Genomic DNA, 25,398 nt, shown 5'->3' with positions numbered 1-25,398 from the left:
CAGTAGCGCAAGTTATGACTTCAAAAGCCCTGTGGTGATGGGGGAGTGGCGAACCAGAAAGTGCGGATTACACTCAGGCTACTGTCACAAACTTGCACACAGCCGGCTCAATCCATACGCTCGCTATCCATTGGACTGAGGTGACAGTAGAATCCGGCAGCCCCACGAGCGACCAAGTAGCCCTCTTAAGGATCGCTCTACTCGCCTCCAGAGCAAGAGGACGGGGCTAGACAAGGTGCCCCAAACATGGCCTGCCTCATCTCAACCTGACCAGCGTACTGCAGCTGGAGGAATCCCTTCAACGCAGTCGAATAAGGAAAGTAAAGAAACCCAAAGTGGTTTCACTTACTCTTGGCACTTGGAACGTGCGAACCCTAGCCTAAAGGATAACGACAAGGCTAAAAGACCTGAAAGACGCACAGCACTCGTGACTAGAGAACTCGCCCGCAACAACATTGACATCACAATTGTGCTCCATTCCTGACCATTTCATAACTTATACTTGCTTCCGCCTGCCTACCCCCAGTAGAACTTATTGGATGCACTCTCAATCTAAACACTGGCATCTGATCGACCGTGTCATCACGAGGAGAAGGGACAGACAGAATACAAAGATCACCAAAGCCATGTGTGGTGCTGACTGCTGCACAGACCAGCGGCTGATCGTATCCAAATCAAGCTCCACATCGTGCCAAACCGGTGACCTCATGTTAAGAAGACCCACAAAAAGCTAAATGTCTCCAAACTCGTGCTGCCTGAGGTTACGATGGGCCTTGCCAGTGACCTGGAGAGTAAACTTGAAGACCTTCATTTAGGAAGTCTCCTGACGGAGGATGACTGGTCTGCCTCCAAGGAGGCGGTGTCCTCAACCGCCCTAAAGTGCCATGGTTCTGTAAAGCGGATGTTACAATCTGAAAAAAAACTCAAGTCTATTCAATTATTAACCTTGAATTTTATCCAATGCAACAAAGAAGTCAAACAAGATCACTCTGATATGGGGAACCAATAAATAATTATACTTTAATGAGAATTTACACTTAACATGTTAAAGAAAATGATAACAGAAGAAAATGTTGAATGGAACTACAATGATAAGGATAAAGAATCAAGAAAATATCTTATATAAGAAGATGATCTTACGGGCAAGAGCTTAGCAGGCACTACGGCGAACAATGCTGGACTCCACAGATGGCGAACATCAGTTCTATTCCTTGACGGTGCAAAGACGAGCTGCAACGCGGGACAAAGATCACGTCGAATAAGAATGACCGGGCTCGAGACGAAACGGCGAGGGTGTGATGACCGTGGCAAATACGGGTTTGATGCTCCCACAAGCTTTTCATTATGTTTCTTGAAATAGATTTTTTAGAATTACTTAATCTTACAAGAAACCTCCAGACTACAGACAACTGGAATTATCGTAAGCTTACAAGAAATCGCCGGAGGGTACCACCAGAATATCCTAGACTACAGTTAGGTCATTCACCGTGGCCTGGGTCAACGCGGGTCACACATGGAATCGTGTGTGGTACCATTACATAATCTGCAACACGTATAGAGACTATGTGTGTATACATGTACATAACACGGAAAAACCAAGACTGGTTTGACGGGAATGATGAGTAAATCTTGAATCTCCTTGCTGAAAAGCACCGCATTTACAGAATTGCTATAGGCCTAAATGACCCCACATCAGCCACTAAGACGGCAGCCTACACCAGCATCCGCAGGGAGTTCCAGGCCAAGCTCTGCAAGATGTAGGATGACTGGATCAGCAGTAAATCTGAGGAAATTCAGGTCTATGTGGACAGTAAAGACTCTAAGCGCTTCTATAATGCCATAAAAGCTCTCCATGGACCGCAGTCCTCCGCCCCTGTCCCCTTCTCAGTGCAGGCGCGTCAACTCTGATGAATGATAAACTTCAAGATTTTGGATCGTTTTTGCTGTTTTGAATAGAATCGACTGTCCCCCATCAACGACGAATCTATCCAATGCCTTCCACAGACCCCAGTAAAGCTGAAGCTGGATGCTTCAACCACCTTTGATGAGACTCTGGAATCCAAATGACCAAAGGAAAGGCACCAGGCATTGATGCAATGCCCCTAAAAAAATACACGTCAGGAGGCCCACCTTCCAATCCATGTGGGCATAGGGTGTTATAACACAAGACTCTAAGGATGCCTCTTTTGTACAAAGAAAAGGAAACTGCAAGTCCTGTGACAACCACAGAGGGATATCTCTCCTGTCCATAGCCGCAAAGATCCATGCCAGAGTCCTTCTCAACCGCCTCACCCTGCATCTCGAACAGGATTACCTCCCCAAAAGCCAATGTGGCTTCTGCTCTGGCAGAGGCACAGTGGTCATGATCTTTGCAGCAAGGCAACTCCAGAAGTGCCAGAACAGAACGGGGACCTGTATATCACCTTCGTTGATCTCACTAGGCCTTTGATTTAGTAAGTAGAGAAGGCTTGCGAAAAATCATGGCCAATTTAGAACTTCCAGAACACTTCATCAACATGATACGCTAGTTTCATGACAGAATAACAGCCCGTGTGCAGGATGGCGGTGAAACCTAAGATGCCTTCCCCGTGACAAACAGTGTAAAGCAGGGCTGTGTTTCAGCACCGACACTCTTCAGTATTATGTTCTCTGCTATGCTCACTGACGCCTTCTATGACAGCAAGGAAGGAATAGCCATCCGGTACAGGGCTGACAGGAAGCTCTTTAATTTGCGCCGACTGCATGCAGTGAGAAAGGTCAAAGAGACAGTCATAAGGGACTTCCTCTTCGCTGACAACTGTGCTTTAATGCCACTAGTGGGAAGTCAGTGCATGCAAGCTATTACTGATAGGCTTTCCAAGTCATGGGGCAACTTCGGCCTGATCATCAATATTATGAAACCTGAAGTTACGTGCCAACCCCGCCCTGGTAAGCCCCACCAGAAACCCAACATCACAGTTGAAGGTACTGGTCTTAATAATATGCATGTGTTCACATATTTAGGCAGTACTCTGTCACATGAGGCGAATATTGACGAAGAAGTCGAAAGCAGAATCGCCAAGGCCAGCAGTACCTTTGGGAGGCTTCAAAAAGCTATCTGGGAGCGATGGGGTGTCAGGCTTAGTACCAATCTCAAAGTTTACCAAGCTGTAGTTATCACTGCACTTCTTTACACATGCCTAGCCGGCAGCTGAACCATTTTCGTTCTGCCTGTCTCTGTAGGCTGATGAGAATTAGATGGCAGGATCACATACCCGATACGGAGGTCCTTGCCCGTGCCAGTATGCTTAATAAAATACCCTCATTGAGACCATGACTTCAAACTTGCTGATTGATAGAGTGTCTTCAGAGATGGCTGATGAGTCCAATCTGTGCGTGGAACTGTCTGCCAAAGATTGTACACATTACTTCTTCAGACCAATATTATCTCTCGTTCGCTTAGGCTCGTACAGTTTCAACCTTTGAGGATGAATTTCACCTTCATTATTAGGCACGTTCGCACGAACACTTTTTTTTTTACTGACAATCGGTTGTCCCTGGTATAGTATGGAAGAAAGACAGAACTCACGACGATAAGGTATGTTTTGCTCCTTGTTCGGGAATCGTATGTTGATACCATAATGAGCTTGAATTTTTGAAGAAGTGTTTAATGCCAGATTCTTCGTAAATACCTTGCTTTTAGTTACATACATTTCCTCTTGAGACCACTATCATCTCTCGTTCACTAAGGCTTAAAGTTTCAACCACTGAGGATGAATTGTTCCTATATTAGTAGGCACGTTAGCACGAACACTGTTTGTCTACTGACAATCGGTTGTCCCTGGCATAGTATGCACATAATACTTCCTGGGTACGAGGACAATAGTCCAGAGGTCGACATATTACCGTTGCGCTTACTCTCCGACTTCTGTCGGTGGGGATTAATTTGTGATATCAATATGACTGTTTCGAATAATTGTCAACACTTTACCCTCTGTCACCTGCTATAAACCCACCCACATACGAATTTATCCGGACGACTCTTGAAGAGGCAGATGAAATTGGTTCGCAGGTGATACAGGAGTAGATCTCGGATTGAGAGTTAACGCCCCCACGCTTTGGCACCAGAAACATGTATTCAAACTGAAAGGACAACAGTAAACTAACAGAAATGTTAAAAAATCTGACAGGTCTGATCCCTCCCCCATCCTCTCCTGTAATACGACGAATAACAGACTTTTCGTTCCCATTCAGGTGCAACCGGCAGACTCGCTACAAATGACGTAAAATACAAACTAAGAGGTTGTCTATTGTATTTCCTATTGTAAGGAAATATCGATTGGGCTGTCAACAGGCAAAACCAACTTAAAGAATCCCTTTTTGGAATGCCCATGTACTGCAGTACAGTGTAGACAAAAAATCTTGTAATCAGCTGCAAGATCGAATCAACAGTGATGAAATGTGAGAACTGCAGCACTGAAAGTTTAATCACACTTTAACAGTATTACATGCGATTCACAATAGTGCGCCTCCTCGAGTTTGCAACGCGTTTGGCCAATCACAACGCGCGAAATCTGTTGACCCTTTCCAAACGCGCATTTGGTCGACAGATTTCGCGCACTGTGATTGGCCAACGCGTTGCAAACTCTTGGTGGTGCCATTGTTGAACGGCCGTATTAAAGAGCTTCGTTATGTTGAGTAATCCTTGAGGATAGCAAACTGTATGTACTTTGCATAATACCTCACACGTGGCTTTCTTGAACTTCTGTACAGGTTCTCAAATAGTTTCAACGGCGTTTAGCATCGTCGGTAAGCCAACAGAGCAAAGCACAACCCTCAACCCAAGATTTAAAGCGGATAAGGCAGTGGACGGTAGCCCCTCAGCTCGCCTGTTACCTGATAACACCTGCACACACACCGGTAAGACGATTCCTTCCGCTCTCTCCTTCGAGAGCAGTATGAAGCAATTTCTGTGTAGTTTCTTTGTCGAAACGACCAATTAAGATTATGTCTTTGGTTGGAAATTGCCTACGACAGTAATAAATCGCTCAATATTTCTTGTTAGTTCCTTCAATCTCTTCATTAGGAAACCCCATTTTTTGTTTTGATTTTAGCCATATTGCATTCAGACTTATTTATTCAAAAGTTGTTTTTCCTGGGATTCACTGGGTGGGTTTTAAACCACCTGGTAAATTGTAGACCACTGGGCCTTACCAGGTACCAGCCAAGTTGCTGAAGTATGGCGGGTTTACCCTCGCAGCTGAGCTCCATAGCCTTCTGAATGCCTTTGGAGCCGTGCCACAGTCCTGGAAGGATGCCAATATTGCTGACATCTATAAGCGAAAGGGCGTATGCGGAAACAGTCGTGTCGTATCGCTGTTATCCACTGCTGGAAATGTCTTAGCCTGAGTCATGTTGGACCGTTTGCTTTCCGAATTAAGAAGTGGACAATGTCTTTCCCGAGTCTCAGTGTGGCCTTTGTCGCGAGCGCTGGACTGAAGACATGATCTTTGTCATGCGCCAAATACAGGAAAAATGCGGGGACCAGCACTGCGACCTGTGCGCCGCCTTTATCGTTCTGAAAAAAAGGCATTCGATACGCTTGACCTCGAGTTGCTGTGGGCGTTATTCACAAGATCGGCTGTCCTCTAAGGTTCACTGCCTGCTGAACGCTTTCCACGACGACATGGCTGCCCGAGTACATTATTCCGGAAAGGTGTCAGCGTCGTTCCTTATTTCTATGGGCGTGAAACAGGGCTGTGGACTTGCTCCAGTCTTATTTAATCCATTCCTGGCCTTAGTGATGCGCGTGCTCTACTTTCACCGTGTGGGAGCAGGAGCTAAAAATAGCAACACCTTTGTTTACCTCGGTATGGAGCTATCTGATAATCTTGATCTCGATGTGAAAATCCAACGAAGAAACTGTCGTGCTGCGTCAGCGTCAGCGTTTGTTAATCTCTCCCGTCGAGTCTCTCCCGCTGACCTTCGGTGCGAAAACGGCGGTCTTCAGTGCCGTTGGCGTGTCCATCCTCTTGTACGGCTGTGGGCCTGGACTCCGTACCGATTGCAAATCTGAACCCTGCAGGCGTACTACAACAGCTGCCTAGCTGCATCTTGGGAGTGCAATGGTGGCATGCCCCCACTGGACCACTGGAAGTTCTGCTGCTTAGCCGTCAGCTGCGATGGGTTGGCCACATACCTCGCCAAAAAAAAAAAAACCAACATTTTTTTCAAACTTGAAAACCTCTATGTAGGCCTGAAATTTGGAAATCTCTTATTCTTTTTTGGATTATAAGTTTGATAAGTGGTAACACTGAAATAGAGATAACACCGAGTTTAGCTCAGAAAGTCTACCGCGTCTGTTTTAGAAAGAGAAAAAGGCTGGACCAAAACCAATTTTGTAATGAAAGAGTTGTGTTCTGCTTATGATTTCTCGAGCTCCCTTTCTTCTTGCTCACTCAGAGGCGGATAAGCCAAATCCATGGTGGAGAGTGGACCTCGAAGAAGAGCACTGCATCAGCAAAATACGAATTCTGAACCGAGGAGATTGCTGCAGTAAGTCTTGAGCATCCAACGAATAAACAAGAATTAAAACACACATGTCATCTCTCCATTGATATCAAAAACCTAAGATATGGAAACGCTGTCAGTATTGGATTCCTCCTCAATTAAATTAGGTGGTCCAACAAACCAAAATCACATTTTCTTCCATATTGGATGAAAATGGACAGATCCAAATCCAAATTTCCTTGGGGCATAAAAATTGGCCTTTGGGAGGTCAAAATGTTTCATTTAATCTATTTGGCACTTTTGAGGGGTAAAGCCACTTTAATTAGGGCATTTTTGCGATCATTTTGAAAGAAAAGATATGAAATAGGTCAAAAATTGACCCTCCTTTTTGGGGGGATCCATGGACCCTGTTGCCCCCTAGAATCTGCTCTTGAGGTTTTGGCCTCGTACAGCTTCATTACCTCCAATAGAAATTCCTCTAAATGAAAGCCATTTCATGTCTTTATGATATGTAAGGGTATTTTCCTCAATCTGACCTAATTTTGTAATACAGGCGAACGTTTGAAGGGCGCAGTTGTTCGCGCTGGTGACAGCACAACAATCACCGACAACCCAACTTGTGGGTCGCCCGTGACTGCCAAACAAGCCCAATCACTAGGCGGTACGATAGAGTTTACTTGTGAGCCAGCGTTCAGGGCGCGCTACGTTAGCGTGGATATCCCCGGCAGAGCCACCCTGCAACTATGTGAAGTCACTGTGGAGGAGATACACCTTAGTCAGTGCCCAGGTGAGTACTAGCTGGGGACGGTATCGTAGTTCTTTTCAGACTTACTTTGGCATAACTGGAGGATACCACTTCGTAAAGCTAGTTCTCAGGCAAAGATAACTTTGATTTATTCCGAATATGTCCGTGACACTAAACGCAAAGCTCCCTGACACTCCACATTAGTATTCAATGCCAAAAAAAGGCGACCAAGTCGTGAAGCCTAATTGTAGCAACTAGCCATGACGACCCCTGTTGTCATATTTGTAACGATCAGCTGTCGTCTTTCGTTTGACTCGGTCGATTCCGAAATCCCAGGGCTTAATAACAATACTGACAAGTCAAGTTTTGCAGAAAAACCTTTCTCTTGACCGGTTTCCAGTTCGACCAGCATTTTACAACTATTCAAAACGCAAAGGAATGTAGAAAGTAGTAACTTGCAAGAGTCTTGTCCACGAGAATTATTTCCGGTATTTGGGGATGGGCTGTTATTAATGGTTCAGCATTGGTATGAAGGGGAAGGTTGCTATGTTGTCATCGTTGTCACTGTGTGTGGGTGAATTTTTTTTCATAACCCTAATTCGACATTTGTTAAATGGCTTTTAAATGCTTTGCCATCGCCACCTGAAGGGAATCCACCTACCGAGGACGATAGTACAGTAACTTTCGCAGAGGTAGATGAAATAATGGTGTTGTAAACATGTGATATGACGAATGACAGACAGCCAAATGCAAAATGAAACGCGGTTATTGAATGCCTTTTCTTTTAGTAAGAAAGGTTTGTACAGTAAGTGACTCTCAGCAAGCAAACGAGCCCCTGAAGTTATGGTTGGCAAACGACATGTTTTCATTAACAACAAATCACACTTTTCTTTCAATTTGATATTAACAGATTCTAACGTGTCTTTTTTCAGCCTGTCCGGATACACAATGTAGTCTGAACTGTCCGGGAGGGTTTGAAAGGGACGCGAACGGCTGCCAGATGTGTGATTGCGTAGGTAAGTACGACCACCGTTTCCAATGCAAACGAGAAAGAAATGCCAAACTCTTGTGTTGATGATAACGGGAGAACTTGTCAGAGTAGAGTGGTTTGAACTCGAATCTTTCTTTCTCCAACCTCTTGGTTAACCGCTCCTTCTTACAATATGTTCCGTATCAATCTAGGATATAGGCATTCCTATATTTGTTGCACAAACGGTCTACACGTTAGTGGTAATTGCGATTCCCGTGATCACAATTTCCTTAATTACCCAGAGATCTCAGAAGACGACGAGGAAGAAGAACCTGATAAGGAAGGGAAAGTTTTTCAAACCGACGGAGGTAGCCACGAGCTCATCATCAGTCGTGAGGTTAACAGGAAGCTGGAACAGGAATTTGTCATCGACCGCAACGACCCGTTAGAGTTCACGCTGTTATCGTCCAGTGGAAACATCAAAATAGGTAAGAATCTCGATATTCAGGAAAGGTTCGAGGCTAAAACACGTCACGTTTCCTCTGAGATTATCGAGTGGAGCTGCTGTTATAGTACCAAGTTTGATAGGTCGTCTTTCTTATTCTTTTTTTAATAGTTACGTTGATAACACACTTGGAAGTCCAGAATGATAAGGGCATGAAACTGAATTCCGTCAAATTTCCAAATTGGTGTATGAGCCATAAGAAGCTGAAATTTGCCGTGGATTTCATCACAACCGGCTTCAAGCTCCTGATTATAACATCATCCGGAGAGGAGAGATTACTGACTAAGTATATAAAAAAGAGCAACGAGAAGTTCACCTGCGAATCTCTGAAACTGAAAGCCCAGAAAAAGAAGAGGTGCAAAGTGGAATACAAACCAAGGAGAAGATGTCGAGGTAAGAGGCTAATTGTCCTGACGGGTTTCAGGCTGTATAATACCCACTCTGCAAATACGGGCCTTTCACAATGGAGTGCCTCCAAGAGTTTGCAACGCGTTGGCTAATCACAATGCGCGAAAATCTGTCCACCTAATGCGCAATTTGAAAGGGTCGGCAGATTTCGCGCGCTGTGATTGGCCAATGCGTTGCAAACTTTTGGAAGCTCACTATTGTGAAACGCCCGCTTTATGTTTTGACTGCAAAATGGCTTTATTTCAATATTTACAGGGGTGATGGGTGTTTCAATTAGATTTCCCCAATCTTTAAAGTTCTGACTATTGAAGACATTTTTCCGACAAATAATTTGATCAAATTATTTCTTTTAAACCACTCGAATAACTATTAATAGGAAAGTACGGAAAGTATCTGAAGAAAAAGCACGGTAAAAGACGAGGTAAGTTTTCCCACAAATGTTCTGTGAATTAATTTTGGTGCGAACATTGTGTTTAACACTGGTAGTTTCGTTTCGTTAATTCATTCATTAATCTCAAACAATGTTGGCAATTGACGTCCTTCGATGGTTGTAAAGCCGATTTCTCAAAACGTATTTTGACTTATTTCATTCGCGTTTAAGCACGATTTCTTATTCAACTTAAAGGAAGTCTCTCCTTGTCCAACCAGAAAGTCCTTCCATTGAAAAATTGGAAACATGGCTTGGGCAACAAGATCTGGGAATTAACTGTTAACAACTGATTTCTTCAAAGACGGGGGTTGGAATACGCACCCCACGGCTGTAAGATGGGTTAACATCAGGATTAAAACTACAGCCTTTGAAAATGCTTGGTTAACAATGATGGACATCAACACGCTTTACTCCAACATTTTTCTTGAACTTAATTATCCTGAACACTTTACTCTTTCCTTCTATTTAAACTTTCTTTTTATCAGTTAACAAGACGGAAATATAACCCAAAGAGAATGAACTTTCGTTTCATTTCCTGTTAGATGACATCAATCATATTAAGCAGAAAGGAAATAAAACGTCGTAGACTTGGTTTTTCTCTCACTTATATAATTTTCTTGATTGCAAATTAAATTGAAGCAAACAATTTGAGTTTGTATATGAGTAAAGTGGAAACACTGTTCCTATTTTATTGTAGAATAATTTAACATTTCTTGTTATCATTTAATAATTATAAAATGTAACACGATAAAGAAGGAATGATTTTTTTAATTTTTGTGCTGTAAGATATGGATCATTTTCAGCATAAAGAAAACAAACGTGTAAGCCTCTGTTTTTCTCTCACTTATATAACTTTCTAACACATAACTTAATTCGGAGCAAAGAATTTGAATTTATACATGAGTAAAATAGGAGAACTGTTCCTATTCTATTTTCTATAACAGATATATGACATTTGGCAGTGCAAAGCCTATTTCAAATATAATTTATATTAACATGGAGTCCATTTTCTTCCTTATTTCATAGAATCCCATTTGAAGAAGAAGCACGGTAGCAGTGAGTATCACAGTTTAATCAATCCTGTGAAAAAATGTTTTGATTCCAATTTCTGTTGCCAAATTAATTTTAAACGACAACTTTAGACACTAATTTCTCGCAGGTTGGATCTTTTACCGCTAGTGCCAAATAATGATGACCTGATCTGATGATTATCTAGCTGAATCACATTAAATGACATTACAATATACCATGACCACCCTTCACCTTAGGAAACAATACTGAAAACTTAATTCAATCATTTTTTAAAACAAACAAACAAACAAACAAACAAACAAACAAACAACCCAACACCCCAACACCCCAACAACCCCCAACAAACAAACAAACAAAACCACGTTTGGTTTCATCATTACGAAGCTTAGCATTTCTGATAGAATATTGACAAAACTTGGTACATCGCAAAAAAACTCAAATTTCTGTACAACAATCGCGTCCTGGTGTATCATCAAATCCATGAAATATACATGTTATTTCTCTTTATTGTGTTGGTAGTGGTATTTAATTCATAAATTCAAAGATTTTGAAAGGAAGAACCAGACAATATGTATTGTTTAATTTTGTAGGCTCCTCCTCTGGAAGGAAGAAACACCACAAGAAGAGTGAGTTGAATATATTTTTCGAGTAATCGGGTTTCAATATTAAATAATTCAAATGAGTAACTCTATTCTTCTTTAATTTTACACACTACATAATTGCCCATATTTATATTAACCTCGTATTCGAAGGGGCGCTGTCTAAATATTTCCTATATAAATTGGATTTTCTACTCTCCCTAAAAGGCTTGTTTCCACCTTAACCTTTAAGCCCCAATCAGCTCAATCTTCATCGTAACAAACAAAGACTCAAAAAGCTACGGCTAAGTTCTTTTCCCTCTGATATTCTTCAAAGTTGAATTCTCCAAATGCAACGAGTAACAGGATCGCAAATTACGTGGGAAAATAGCATTTTGTAGTAGGGTGATACCTGTGTAAACTTGAAAATAAATTTGTTTCCGTCTTTATAACCCTCGTCGTTGATAATGGTACTCAACTAACTTTGTGATAATGTTTCTCACTAGGTTTTTATTTCAATTTAATTTTAATTATTTTTCTCATTAATAATTGCAAAATGCAACCCAATAAGTTGGAATAAATATATCATTTCGTTTCTGCTGCAAATCATGAATCACATGTTACAGAAATTAAACAAAACATTCTTGCCTTGGTGTCTCTCATTATTTTCTCACACAAACGTAATTTGGAGCAATTTGAATTTACTCCTGAGTGAAGTTGAAATAGTGTTACTATTCTATTCTCAATAACAGATATGTGACATTTGGCATTTTAAAGCCTATTTCAAATATAATTAATATTATTATGGAGTCCATTTCCTTCCTTATTTCATAGAATCCCATTTGAAGAAGAAGCACGGTAGCAGTGAGTTTCACAGTTTAATCAATTCTTTGAGAAAATGTTTTGATTCCAACTTCTGTTGCCAAATTAATTTTAAACAACTTTATACGCTAATTTCTTGCAGGTTGAATCTTTTACCGCAGGTGCCAAATAATGATGACCTGATCAGATGATTATCTAGCTGAGTCACATTAAACGACATTATAATATACCTTGACCACCATTCACCTAAGGAAACGATACTCAAAACTTATTTCAATCATTTTGTATAACGCCAAAAAACAAACGAACAAAGCCACGTTTTGCGTTATCATTCCGAAGCTTAGCAATTCTGATGGAATATTGAAAAAACTTGGTACGTCGCAAAAACTCACATTTCTATACAACAATCGCGTCCTGGTGTTAGGATATCAAATCCATGAAATATACATGTTATTTCTCTTTATTGTGTTGGTAGTGGTATTTAATTCATAAATTCAAAGATTTTGAAAGGAAGAACCAGACAATATGTATTGTTTAATTTTGTAGGCTCCTCCTCTGGAAAGAAGAAACACCACAAGAAGAGTGAGTTGGATATATTTTTCGAGTAATCGGGTTTCAATATGAAATAATTCAAATGAGTAACTCTATTCTTCTTTAATTTTACACTCTAGGTAATTGCCCATATTTATATTAACCCCGTATTCGAAGGGGTGCTGTCTAAATATTTCCTATATAAATTGGATTTTCTACTCTCCCTAAAAAAGGCTTGTTTCCACCTTAACCTTTAAGCCCCAATCAGCTTAATCTTCATCGTAACAAACAAAGACTCAAAACAGCTACGGTTAAGTTCTTTTCCCTCTGATATTCTTCAAAGTTGAATTCTCCAAATGCAACGAGTAACACAATCGCAAATTACGTGGGAAAATAGCATTTTGTAGTAGGGTGATACCTGTGTAAACTTGAAAATAAAGTTGTTTCCATCTTTATAACTCTCGTCGTTGATAATGGTACTCAACTAACTTTGTGATAATGTTTCTCACTAGGTTTTTATTTCAATTTAATTTTAATTATTTTTCTCATTAATAATTGCAAAATGCAACCCAATAAGTTGGAATAAATATATCATTTCGTTTCTGCTGCAAATCATTAATCACTTTTTACAGAAAGTAAACAAAACATTTTTGCCTTGGTGTCTCTCATTATTTTCTCACACAAACGTAATTTCTCCTGAGTGAAGTTGAAATAGTGTTACTATTCTATTCTCTATAACAGATATGTGACATTTGGCATTTTAAAGCCTATTTCAAATATAATTAATATTATTATGGAGTCCTATTCCTTCCTTATTTCATAGAATCCCATTTGAAGAAGAAGCACGGTAGCAGTGAGTTTCACAGTTTAATCAATTCTTTGAGAAAATGTTTTGATTCCAACTTCTGTTACCAAATTAATTTCAAACAACTTTATACGCTAATTTCTTGCAGGTTGAATCTTTTCCCGCTGGGGCCGAATAATGATAATCTGATCAGATGATTATCTAGCTGAGTCACATTAAACGACAATATAATATACCTTGACCACCCTTCACCTTTGGAAACGATACTCAAAACTTAATTCAATCATTTTGTATAACGCCAAAAAACAAACAAACAAAGCCACGTTTTGCGTTATCATTCCGAAGTTTAGCAATTCTGATGGAATATTGAAAAAACTTGGTACGTCGCAAAAACTCACATTTGTATACAACAATCGCGTCCTGGTGTTAGGATATCAAATCCATGAAATATACATGTTATTTCTCTTTATTGTGTTGGTAGTGGTATTTAATTCATAAATTCAAAGATTTTGAAAGGAAGAACCAGACAATATGTACTGTTTAATTTTGTAGGCTCCTCCTCTGGAAAGAAGAAACACCACAAGAAGAGTGAGTTGGATATATTTTTCGAGTAATCGGGTTTCAATATGAAATAATTCAAATGAGTAACTCTATTCTTCTTTAATTTTACACACTAGGTAATTGCCCATATTTATATTAACCCCGTATTCGAAGGGGTGCTGTCTAAATATTTCCTATATAAATTGGATTTTCTACTCTCCCTAAAAAAGGCTTGTTTCCACCCTAACCTTTAAGCTCCAATCAGCTTAATCTTCATCATAACAAACAAAGACTCAAAACAGCTACGGCTAAGTTCATTTCCCTCTTATATTCTTCAAAGTTGAATTTTCCAAATGCAACCAGTAACACGATCGCAAATTACGTAGGAAAATAGCATTTTGTAGTAGGGTGATACCTGTGTAAACTTGGAAATAAATTTTACACAAAGAAAAAAAAGCATTGTTGCCTTGGTGTCCCTCATGTTTTTCTCACACACAAACGTAATTTGGAGCAATTTGAATTTACTCCTGAGTGAAGTGAAATAGTGTTACTATTCTATTCTCTATAAACGATATGTGACATTTGGCATTTTAAAGCCCATTTCAAATATAATTTATATTACTATGGAGTCCATTTCCCTCCTTATTTCATAGAATCCCATTTGAAGAAGAAGCACGGTAGCAGTGAGTTTTACAGTTTAATCAATTCTTTGAGAAAATGTTTTGATTCCAACTTCTGTTGCCAAATTAATTTTAAACAACTTTATACGCTAATTTCTTGCAGGTTGAATCTTTTCCCACTGGGGCCGAATAATGATAATCTGATCAGATGATTATCTAGCTGAGTCATATCAACGACATTACAATATACCGTGACCACCCTTCACCTTTGGAAACGATACTGAAAACTTCATTCAATCATTTTGTATAACGCCAAAAAACAAACAAACAAACATACAAACAAAGCCACGTTTTGCGTTATCATTCCGAAGCTTAGCAATTCTGATGGAATATTGAGAAAACCTGGTACATCGCAAAAACTCACATTTGTATACAACAATTGCGTCCTGGTGTTAGGATATCAAATCCATGAAATATACATGTTATTTCTCTTTATTGTGTTGGTAGTGGTATTTAATTCATAAATTCAAAGATTTTGAAAGGAAGAACCAGACAATATGTATTGTTTAATTTTGTAGGCTCCTCCTCTGGAAAGAAGAAACACCACAAGAAGAGTGAGTTGGATATATTTTTTGAGTAATCGGGTTTCAATATGAAATAATTCAAATGAGTAACTCTATTCTTCTTTAATTTTACACACTAGATAATTGCCCATATTTATATTAACCCCGTATTCGAAGGGGCGCTGTCTAAATATTTCCTATATAAATTGGATTTTTTACTCTCCCTAAAAATGGCTTGTTTCCACCCTAACCTTTAAGCCCCAATCAGCTTAATCTTCATCGTAATAAACAAAGACTCAAAACAGCTACGGCTAAGTTCCTTTTCCTTTAATTTCGCTTTCTGCTGTTAATCATGAATCACATTTCACAGAATGAAAAGTGTCCCTCATGTTTTTCTCACACACAAACGTAATTTGGAGCAATTTGAATTTGCTCATGAGTGAAGTTGAAATAGTGTTACTATGCTATTCTCTATAACAGATATGTGACATTTGGCAGTGCAAAGCCTATTTCAAATATAATTTATATTAACATGGAGTCCATTTCTTTCCTTATTTCATAGAATCCCATTGGAAGAAGAGGCATGGCAGTAGTGAGTTTGAAAGTTTAATAAATTCCTAACTAAAATATTATGATTCTGATTGTGAGCCCAAGCAGTTGGTTTCATGTTTTCCCTGAGATATGTTTAGGCTCATGCCACATTGCAGTCCATTACTGTTATTAATTTTTGTCAATTTGAAGCAACTATTTACGATGTACCGAGACATCAGAACTACAATGCTGCAAACTTAAGTTGCACATTTTAGATTAGTGACAAAAAGGTTTCACGGGATCAAGTTTGAAATTTCTTATCAAATATCGGCGAAATTTTGGTCATTGATCAAATTGCTGTCCGACAAGTCATTGTATCTGGTGTGAGGATGCTCCATGAATTATGCACACGTGTAATGTAGCTTTTATTGTCGTGTTGGTATCTGGTATTTAGGTTTCAAATCTCACGTTGTCTTAGGAAGATCCAAACAGTTTTTATTCGTTTATTTTCAGGCTCATCTGGACGGAAGAAGCACAGGAAAAGTGAGTCCGTCTGTAAAAATGTCTGCATCCTTACTTTCTTTTATACTTTTGGTAGATGGGTATCGTTTTGTTTAACCCCACATTCCATAGGGTTCAGTGAAAATTGATTAAAGTGATGAGAAAATCCCTTTTCTTTGTCTGATATCTTGTTTGCCATCTAAACCTCCGTGTCTTGATCAGCGTGAGTATTTAAAATACAACATCGGGTCCCGTGTCGTAGTTCTGCGCTGTCATTTACTAACGGTGCAGTGCATCCAATCTCCCGATCTGGTCTGGAACTATTAAACCGACCAAGAACATGTCTTTTTTCCATAAATATGTACCATTTTAGTAAAAGATTCAAACGAATTTAATATGCCATAAATTTCGACAAATTTGTTCAAAAATTTTACTTTTATTTCCCCGAACTCTCCCGTCAATTTGATGGTATATTAGTTGTCCAGAAGAAAAATTATGGACCTGGCGCACGCGTGGTGAGTTCTGCGTGCTGCGTGCACACAGACTCTTAACCAATTGGAATCGCTTATTAATCTCATCTCATAATAATACGTGGACTGAAGAGGGCGTGAAGCTAGTTCGCTGTCCGTCCTGACCATTTGGCCCTGGTCGGCCTGACTTTCAATGTCCAAATTCGTCTAAATTGCGTTTCGGTTTAAAAGTTATGCAGGCTTGTCTAATCATTATATGTGTTGCTGCAGCCTGCAGTAACACATCTGATCGGCATTATCCCTAAAGCCCCCCAATTGGCTCAATACCAGTACCCGTGTGTATTGGTCGTGGTGCCCCAAGTTTTTATACGCCACGCACGACACGCCACGGAATGACCGTACCGTGTACGGCAATTTTACCAGTGCGTGCCAGCATTGTACACGTACGTAGGCTTAGAACATTCTGCGGGAAAGTAAATTGTGCGTGTGCGATGTCCATGTTTCCCTTAGGTCAACACGAGACAAAAAGGATGTCCTGATTATAATTGTTCGCAAATGTACGTCACACCTAACGCCATCATTTGTCAGGATTGAAACATTAATTTGAGGGGTTAAGGAAAGTAATATACCAAAGGGATTTTTTTCCAGATTTACATCCACTACCGTATTCAATGCGTGCTAGAAATATTTAAATCAATTAATTATTAATTAATCAGCAACCTTGCAATACACATTCGGCGAAAACACCTTAATAACAATCCAGTATTTGTTTCTTTTTAGTGTGAAGGTATTAATGGAAATTCATATATTCATCCACGTCCAATTTGTAACCCTTTGCTGTAGATGATGCTTGGTTACCAGCAGATGTACTCTACATGAATACCCAAACTCATCCTTACCTTTCTTTTGGTCTCTATTTGAAACTTTCAACTTAATCATCATGTAATGGCGAAAGGTACCAAACAAAATCGGGATTTAAACTGAAGTTCATTTTCTTTGCGTCACTTTCTTCACGGTATTGTGTTGATTTCTTTCTTTCTTTTAACCTTTTCTCTTCATTTCCATTTTCAGCTGCCTAGAAGCACTACAAAAACAGTAGTTCAGTGGTTTTTGTTCATTTATCGAGTTTTTGTCGCATTTTAATCCCAAACCTAACATTTTCGCTGTTGGTGATGCTTGCTCATAAGTGATCTATGTTTAAATTGAAAATCTTCACTTTCATCTATAATGACATGTAATTGCAAACGTACCAAACAAAACTCGGATTTAAAACCCCGAAGTTTATTTTCGTTGCTTGAAATCGACCATTCATGCTGAACAGAAACAAAGCATAGTAAAGTTCGTGTGACTTTTTTATTTCAAGTGGAATCAGAAATCATATTCTTCTGTCACTCTCTTCATGTTGCCAAACCCTGCGTCAATTTCTTCATGGTATTGTGCTGCTGTATTCCAGTTTTGTATTTTTGATGTGTTCTCCTACTTATCTTTTTCAGCTGTCAAGAAGTACCGCAAGAAACGTAAGTTCAGCGGTCTTGCTACTGTTAAAGCCTTTGTTACATTTTATGTTATAAAAAAATGAAGCCAAATATCCTAGTTTAAGAGCAGCTACCTCCTTTCGTTACGAATGTAGTAGAAATGGTTTTTAAACTGCCTTCTATGTTTTACTTTGATGCTCTTATTGGATTCACTCTCTAAATAAGTCGGTTTAATCAAAAAATAATTAAAATTTATATATTTAAGTAGATTGGAAGTGAGCGCAATGTTAAACACTAGCTTCTAGATGTTTGTATGTTTTTCCTGTCTTGTCAAGAGATGTTTTTTCTTGTTTTGTTTGTTGTGAAATACATTCCTCTAAATCCTTTTTCGGGCAGAATTATCTAAAAAGAACAACTGCTAAAAAAGAAACTGCAAGTTATATTCACAAGTGTTTATTTTGTTTTTCATGTTTTGACTATTTTGAAAACAAACCTTGGATCGGCCAAATGTACAGTTGGTCCACAAAATAATTTTCCATTGTTTTACCATGCTGAGAGTCGTTGGCGTAAATCTATGCCGGGGACTGGGGATGGAGCACTATTTCAACTCACAAAAAAGCCCGGCCGTGTACATTCCAAACGCGGGGGTATTGATGGACGCTGTATAACACCAGGGGGCGCTGTTCATAATACTCATTGTAAACCCATTTAAACTTGCACCCTTACAAATCGACCCATCTAAAGCTTATGCACTTTTTGTAGCTTTTCATTATTAATGAAATAGTGTTGTTGGGCAGTTCAAAGTATACTTCAGAATGCGCCATTTTTTTTCTCATCACAAAAAGTGAGGGGATGATCCAGTATAGCCCATGACTGGTCAAAAAGCAAGGGGATGTACACCCATATCCCCATCCACAGAATTTACGCCCGTGCTGAGAGTTAGTTTACAGGGAGCCATATTTTGATATGAAATGCCGACATTTGGCGCGCTTACACCGGTTATATAGTTTTCGTAATTATGCCAAACTGATATACATTACTTTTTTTGCAGGTTATCGAAGACGGTCTGGGAGCGGTAGTGGTACGTTAACTTGTTCTTTCCACATTCATATGTACATTGTGTCTGTCTTGTTCACCTCTGTCTTTGTGTAACAGTGTGTAGCAATGGCGTAGGTAGGCTTTGGAGGGGGTCAAGGAGTGGGAGGGCAGTTGCTCCTTTTGACTCCATGCACCCTTTAGGTATGCCACTGACTTTGTACAACGGGCGGCTCATTCACAAACATGTTGAATAGGTCAGTGTCTACACCAGAGTTACGCGTATAGTACCGATGACTTGGAGATGAGTGACCTCCCTCTCCCCCAAAAGCTCGATTTTTCTGAGGGGCAGGGGAGTTCCCGGGGGGTTGTAGTTTCCCCTGTACCCCCCCCCCCCGCGGCTACGCCACTGGTGTGAGGGGGAGACGACACACTGCCCATAAACTTAATCAATGACGTCAAGATTTGTTGACATTGTGCGTTCTTATGTGCCCCATTAGAAAGCGCACACGCAAACAAAGCGTGATGTTATTATTTCTTTCAGGTCTGTTGTATTTTGTGGGTGCCTAGCTGCAGGATTTGATTAAAGGCCATAATGAATACATCAGACAATAATGCATTTTTAATTTTGTCGCTCACACCAGATTAGACGGAGAGAGTCGAAAGAAAATGGATTGGAATCGGCACCAGGGTGAGTGTACTAACGCAGTGAAAGAGAAGTGTGAAGTGGTTTAGTCGCTTTGACTCAAATTCTTACACTCCATGTTAATAAGTACATAAGCAACGGGGCAAATACGTTTAATATGGGATTAATAACAGCAAGTTATAGCTCCATGAAAAGTTAGAATTGCGAATATCAACAGAACTTTAGTCTCGCTACTTGCATGGCATGCAGGCACGAAAATTCAATCGATTTATCAGCATTCTGCCTTAAATGTGCGATGCCTAAAGTAAAGCCCTGTTGAAAAAAATCAGAATCTTAGAGAGTTTCAACATATTCACCTTAAAAGAACTACTCACAAATTTAGGATGCAATGTAAAAATTGTGTGGTTTGGCCCCATGTGCTTCGAATGTACGTCAGTACCTTAACCCCAAGGCAACCCAACAAGTAGTTCATTCATTCATCACATCTAGACTTGACATGCACAATGCTACCTATTATGGTATCCCATAGTAGCGATTACACAAACTTTGAAAGGTACAGGTCACTCCTGCTTGACTGGTTACACAGTGCCCTCGCACTCATAGGCTGGGCTTCACGTACATTGTCAGACCAGCCAACCTCTGAAATCACAAAACTGTATACTGAAAATGCCAAAGTTGTATTTTTCACTTTACAAAATCGTATTTTTCAAAAATAAGTATATTTTTCCGTGATCGGTTCGACCAACTCTGGATCGAGTCAATACTTCTTCACGCATAACATTAATCAGGCGACAAATCTATTATCGAGGTTTGTGGACTGAGAGAGTTGGCCCTTTTCCCATCTGATTCGCCAACGTTTTCAAAATCTGAATACTTTGTTACAAAGAATGCACATTGCGCACGTCCAGGCTTTCGGGGTTTCCGTACGGGGATTTGAGTCTACCGCACGCAAATCTCCGATGTAATGCACCCACTTCCATTTCCGAGGATTCGTAACTTCAGGACCGGTCTTATCAAAGTTTGAATCTAAGTCAGAGATTAGTTTGGACAATTTATACATTTGTGTTGCACTGACATTTTGCTCAGTTTATATCCAAAATTGTTTGGAATCTCCATGAAATCTCGTACGAAACAACGCATGTAGAGCATGCAAAAGCGCGATAATGCACGACTGTACGACTTTTCCCCGCACTTGTCACGAAGCCCTCTATCGGAGAAAGCGAAAATATACTAACCTTATTTCAAGCCGCAAATTTACGGTGAAATGCATCACGCGTTATAGGGGAGATTGTTAGTCGACCACCTCTGCTGACGAAGGAACGAAAATAAACGTGAATATTGATATTTCATGGGTAGCCCATCAGAGCACAACGATAGCATGGTTCTAGAATTCTTGCACTGATAACTGTTAGCACGTATACGTACACACATCATGTCAACGCGGTATGTACCGGGCTGCGCCATGGCCGGTGGGCCTGCAGTACATGTACGTGTATGTTGAAATTACTGTAGCGCCGGCGGGTCCGGCCGGTGGGGGCGCCAGCTCGGACCCGCATGGAGTTGGCTGGCTGCCCGCGCTGGTATGCGAACGGCCCGCAGTTTTCCCGCCTTGCGCCTGCGCAGTCCCTGCCGACAGGCGCCATGTTTAGACTTGAGCTGAAAACGCATTGTTGTGGACGACAGCATTAAAACAGATTTCGTGACCAAAACAGCGAGTTGCGGCTGAGTGTCATTCTATACCAGCGTCGAACCCTGATCAGTAGGACACGCTACAGTACACCCAGGCCCTACATGTACATGCACCACCCGATCCGACTACCCACCGCTACTTAAGTAGGGTTGCACACTAAGTACGCCATGCTATGAGTAGGTCGGTATCATAGGATCGTGGCAAGGACTACACTCGCCACACTTGTAAGCTAGACCAGTCTTAGCTGAGTGCACCGCAACAGTGGCTCTCTGTTGTGTTTCAAATGGGGGCGCTTTTCATGCCACTCTTACAAGTGTGGCGAACGTAGTCCTGCTACAATCCAAAGATACCGACCTGCTTATAGCATGGCATGTTTGTTGTCCTAGCCCTACTTACAAGTGGCGGTGGGTAGTTAGATCGGGTCTCCTCCATCGGAGCCAGCTCTCAGTGTGCGACTAGTGATTACATGTAATTACAAGTTTGGATTGGCAGGCTTTCGAGTCAGAGCGTTTAATTATACTTTTGTCAGTCCTGGCCAACTTGGATTAGGTTGTTGTTTAATACACATCTGTATGTACATGTATGTTTGTATCTGTTGTTGACGGCGAAATAAATAATAATAATAATTACCGCTAATGGGTCATTAGGGAGACATTCCTATAAGAACTTGCACAAAATTTTTCCTACTTTACTGTCCCATAATTCAATAATCCCTAATCTGATCTGAACCAAACTTTGTATGTTTTCATTTTAGACCCTAATCTATCATATCTCCAAATTTGGATGGTAAAATTCGGCCTCTTTCTGGTAGTTTGAAAACAGGGAGACACTGAAATGTCTCCCTAAAAGCCAAAGTCTCCCTAATGCTAAAAAATTTAATACAAAATGTCTCCCAAATGACCTATTTGTAAATATAATGCTTACTTTTTCTTGAGTTTTCACGTGTTACATATAAACGAGAATACTACAAAAAATCGACATCTGACAGCACCAAAAAGCCGTACGCACTCCCCCTATCCCCCGTACGCTTTGTACGACCGTGAAAATGTTGGAAACTTGTATTTTGTACTCTTTAATTTGATTCCACTTAGCCTATTCTGGTGTTTTTAACAGAACCGTGCGTGTTACAAATTTAATATTACTATTAATGTCAATGACACAAAGTAAACAGCTTGCCAGTCAGATTTTAGGATTTTGTTCAGGTGTTACACAAAATAAAAACAATCCAATTGTGCAGAGTTTACCATTTAGATTTATTAAAAGGTCATTAAAAGGTAATAACAAATGTGTTTTCTGGATTAATGCTTTGTACTCTTTTTTGTTCTCTACATAGATTCTGTGAACTTTGCAGGATCCTCGGAGGACACACGACATGAAATGTATTTTCATGATTACATTGAAACCTTTTAATTTTAGCTAAATTTACGAAATTGCTTGGTTCTGTGCATGTGATTTCTCTTTAGGATGACTACACTATTCCTGTGATATATTTATTTTAGTTTAATTCTATTTCAATTACTGTTCTCAGGTTGAAGCAGTTGACGTTTAAATTAAGTTTTAGTGTACACACTAAATGAACATAGAATTGTTGGCTGCATTCGAACAAAAATATGTTAACAAAGTTAGTCTTCAGCTAAAGTACTTCACGGTAATTAAAGGGTTGATTTTCTCAAATCACATAATCTTAGCAATACAGCAACATAAAAAACACGTTTATTACAGTTAACTCATTTCATGTGGAATCCATCCGAACAAGTCGTTTGATTTTGTTATATATACATGTACATCATTAAACATTTATGCATTCTATAGTTAATTACGAGATTGTCCAAAATAGGTCTTGTGTGGACCTTGTCCTGTGGTTAGCAAATAATATGCTGCGGTATGAGGGCAGACCAAGCTCATATTGTTTTCATTTGCTAATCACAATTGTTTCCAGAGACATGAAGCTCGTGCCTTCCAGGCAGCAAGGAAAACAAGGTCCACCTTAAGAAAGTACAGTTTTTGTTTACTTAACTGGTGAGGTTTAAATTTTTGCGGATTTCATGTCATGATTTTTAAATGTTGAGGGTTTACCTCCTCGCTTAATGTGACTGAAATGCTGGTCTGAATTTTGTGTGAACCTTGCTTGCTCCCTAATCCTCAAACAATTGTAATGATAGTCCTGTGGAAAATGAAAGAAATCCAGTTTGAAATCGCAAATGTTGCTTCTTCCTTATAGGCCTAACCCTCAATTTGAAGAATTTTATTGAAAAGGGTTGAACTGACAAAACTAATCATTACGCACGAAAGATAATACGACATTCCACGACATTTTAAAGTCTTCCGTGAAAAGTTTTTTTGTATTTTTTTCTGCTGCTTTTTATCCTTTCGTGCCATTACATGCATTTCTAAATCATTTAGAATATTTTACATACAACACAGACGGGTTTCCCGTTGATTAAGGTGACAGATTGGTCATTGTTGATATTCCTAACCATTTGCACAGGTGACTTTTCCTCCGAAAACCATGTTTAATAAAAAAAAAATAATGATATGGCCCAGGCTGTTCCCCAGTGGTGAGGCCCACCTTGTTACTGCGCCAAAGGGCCCATATTTACGGAACGGAAAGCGATACACAGTAATGTCGTGCGATATATTACGTTTTTACACAACAGCAAGAAACGACACAGTTTTTAAGTTAATGGTATTCCACATCAACAATGAAGTAGCAGCCAGACCATCAGATCGTGTCTAACTAGAAGGCTTATTGGCAAGAACACGCAGTCTCAGCTCGGTATCTTTGGGAAAATTACTTGTTGCAGCGGTTTGTCAAGAGACTACGCAGTATGTCTGCTCTGAATGTGAGCAACCTACAGAAACTTGTGTGTATTAGGCTATACTTTGGACTGCGCGGAATTCCCTCACAGCGAGCGTGAGAAATAGGCCTAAAATGTGCTATTTTTGAACACTAACAGCAAACAGCTAATAGCTTGTTGCCTGGCTTTTCGTTTTGTATTCGGCGGTTCCTAGAGTATAACGAAGGAATTCAAGAGGCCTGCTGCCACACCCAGGCCCTCTTCAGAGGGAATTTGTGCGCCGAGAGGCCTTGCTCTGCCAAACGTAGCCAGGAAAAATGACATTTCCCCTTTTAGTTCCCAAAACAAGTCTCGCACACTAAACTACTTAGAAAGGCCTTTAGGTTCAGTATGAAAGATGGCATATAGTTCACACAACATTCAGACCATTTGATATCAATCAAGTTTTATATTTGGGTGTTGGGCCTCAGTTTATTTTATCATTAGTTCATCACAATTTTCTGGTGGCAGGTTTGAACATTAAATTACGCAAGCATTGATTCCTATATGTGTCTTTTCATTTATTGAAAGACTTAGTAGTCGATTTAGGGCTTCATCTTTTGCACAGGTTAAGTCTCTTCTTTCATGAATGTGTCATTTCTCGCTGCAAATTTTTGCGTTGGTGAAGTGCATACATTGTAATTTGTTTAGTGTTTTGGAAGACACACTCTTGGTTTTACCAACGATGTTGTGAGGGTGGAGATTTATTCAACGTATTCAAAATGCAACTTTGTCTTTTTACTATTATGGAGGGCTGGTGAAGGTGAAGGAGTTAACATAAAAAGGCACCCACACCAGGGCTGCAGTCACTCCGTTAATTTCTGAAAGGAGCAAGCGGTGTGCAGGCCAGCAGCAAGGAAAAGACAGCACGTTGGGGGAATCAATTGCACAATTGCAAAAATGACAGAAAAGGAAAGAAAAGAAATCCCATCAGTGAAATGCAAAATCGTCACCATAACAGACCCTATATACGAAGTAAAATACATGAAGTTCTAAACAGCCGTTCCTTACTATGGCTCAATTGTCAAGGTTTGAGAGCACATCCTAGACTTCACAGTAAATCTCTTTTAAGAACACATTATAATAATCCCGAACATCAGATTGCACTGTTAATGACAAAGAATTAGTTCAAACTGGCATTACATAGTGCCAAATTAAGCTTTTTACAGTGAAAG

At 39.9% G+C, this 25,398-nt stretch overlaps 1 protein-coding gene across 18 annotated transcripts in view; it reads left to right on the top strand.

Annotated features, from left to right (window-relative positions):
• The window catches only part of LOC110973026 (uncharacterized), a 53,745-nt gene extending 29,022 nt beyond the window's left edge, over positions 1-24,723 (top strand). For 7 of the 18 annotated variants that reach the window (XM_087134585.1, XM_087134586.1, XM_087134575.1 and 4 more), the window contains 21 exons: positions 4,753-4,899; positions 6,442-6,534; positions 7,043-7,276; positions 8,167-8,250; positions 8,507-8,692; positions 8,821-9,102; positions 9,494-9,538; positions 10,574-10,603; positions 11,170-11,205; positions 11,992-12,021; positions 12,526-12,561; positions 13,334-13,363; positions 13,868-13,903; positions 14,509-14,538; positions 15,054-15,089; positions 15,601-15,630; positions 16,083-16,112; positions 18,034-18,057; positions 19,067-19,096; positions 19,695-19,741; positions 22,720-24,723. In XM_087134585.1, coding sequence (XP_086990711.1) covers positions 4,753-4,899; positions 6,442-6,534; positions 7,043-7,276; positions 8,167-8,250; positions 8,507-8,692; positions 8,821-9,102; positions 9,494-9,538; positions 10,574-10,603; positions 11,170-11,205; positions 11,992-12,021; positions 12,526-12,561; positions 13,334-13,363; positions 13,868-13,903; positions 14,509-14,538; positions 15,054-15,089; positions 15,601-15,630; positions 16,083-16,112; positions 18,034-18,057; positions 19,067-19,096; positions 19,695-19,699 — 1,454 coding nt within the window. In that variant the 3' untranslated portion in view covers positions 19,700-19,741; positions 22,720-24,723. The remainder of the gene's footprint in view (positions 1-4,752; positions 4,900-6,441; positions 6,535-7,042; positions 7,277-8,166; positions 8,251-8,506; positions 8,693-8,820; positions 9,103-9,493; positions 9,539-10,573; positions 10,604-11,169; positions 11,206-11,991; positions 12,022-12,525; positions 12,562-13,333; positions 13,364-13,867; positions 13,904-14,508; positions 14,539-15,053; positions 15,090-15,600; positions 15,631-16,082; positions 16,113-18,033; positions 18,058-19,066; positions 19,097-19,694; positions 19,742-22,719) is intronic. The other 11 variants (XM_087134574.1, XM_087134572.1, XM_087134570.1 and 8 more) reach the window with 11 other exon arrangements.
• Positions 24,724-25,398: the final 675 nt, after the last annotated feature.

The sequence above is a fragment of the Acanthaster planci genome, linkage group LG03 (assembly GCF_054643075.1).
Source record: "Acanthaster planci isolate LZ-2023a linkage group LG03, COTS_SCS, whole genome shotgun sequence".
NCBI lineage: Eukaryota > Metazoa > Echinodermata > Asteroidea > Valvatida > Acanthasteridae > Acanthaster > Acanthaster planci.
Note: the sequence above shows the minus strand (reverse complement) of the source record. Positions and strands in the feature narration are given on the sequence as shown.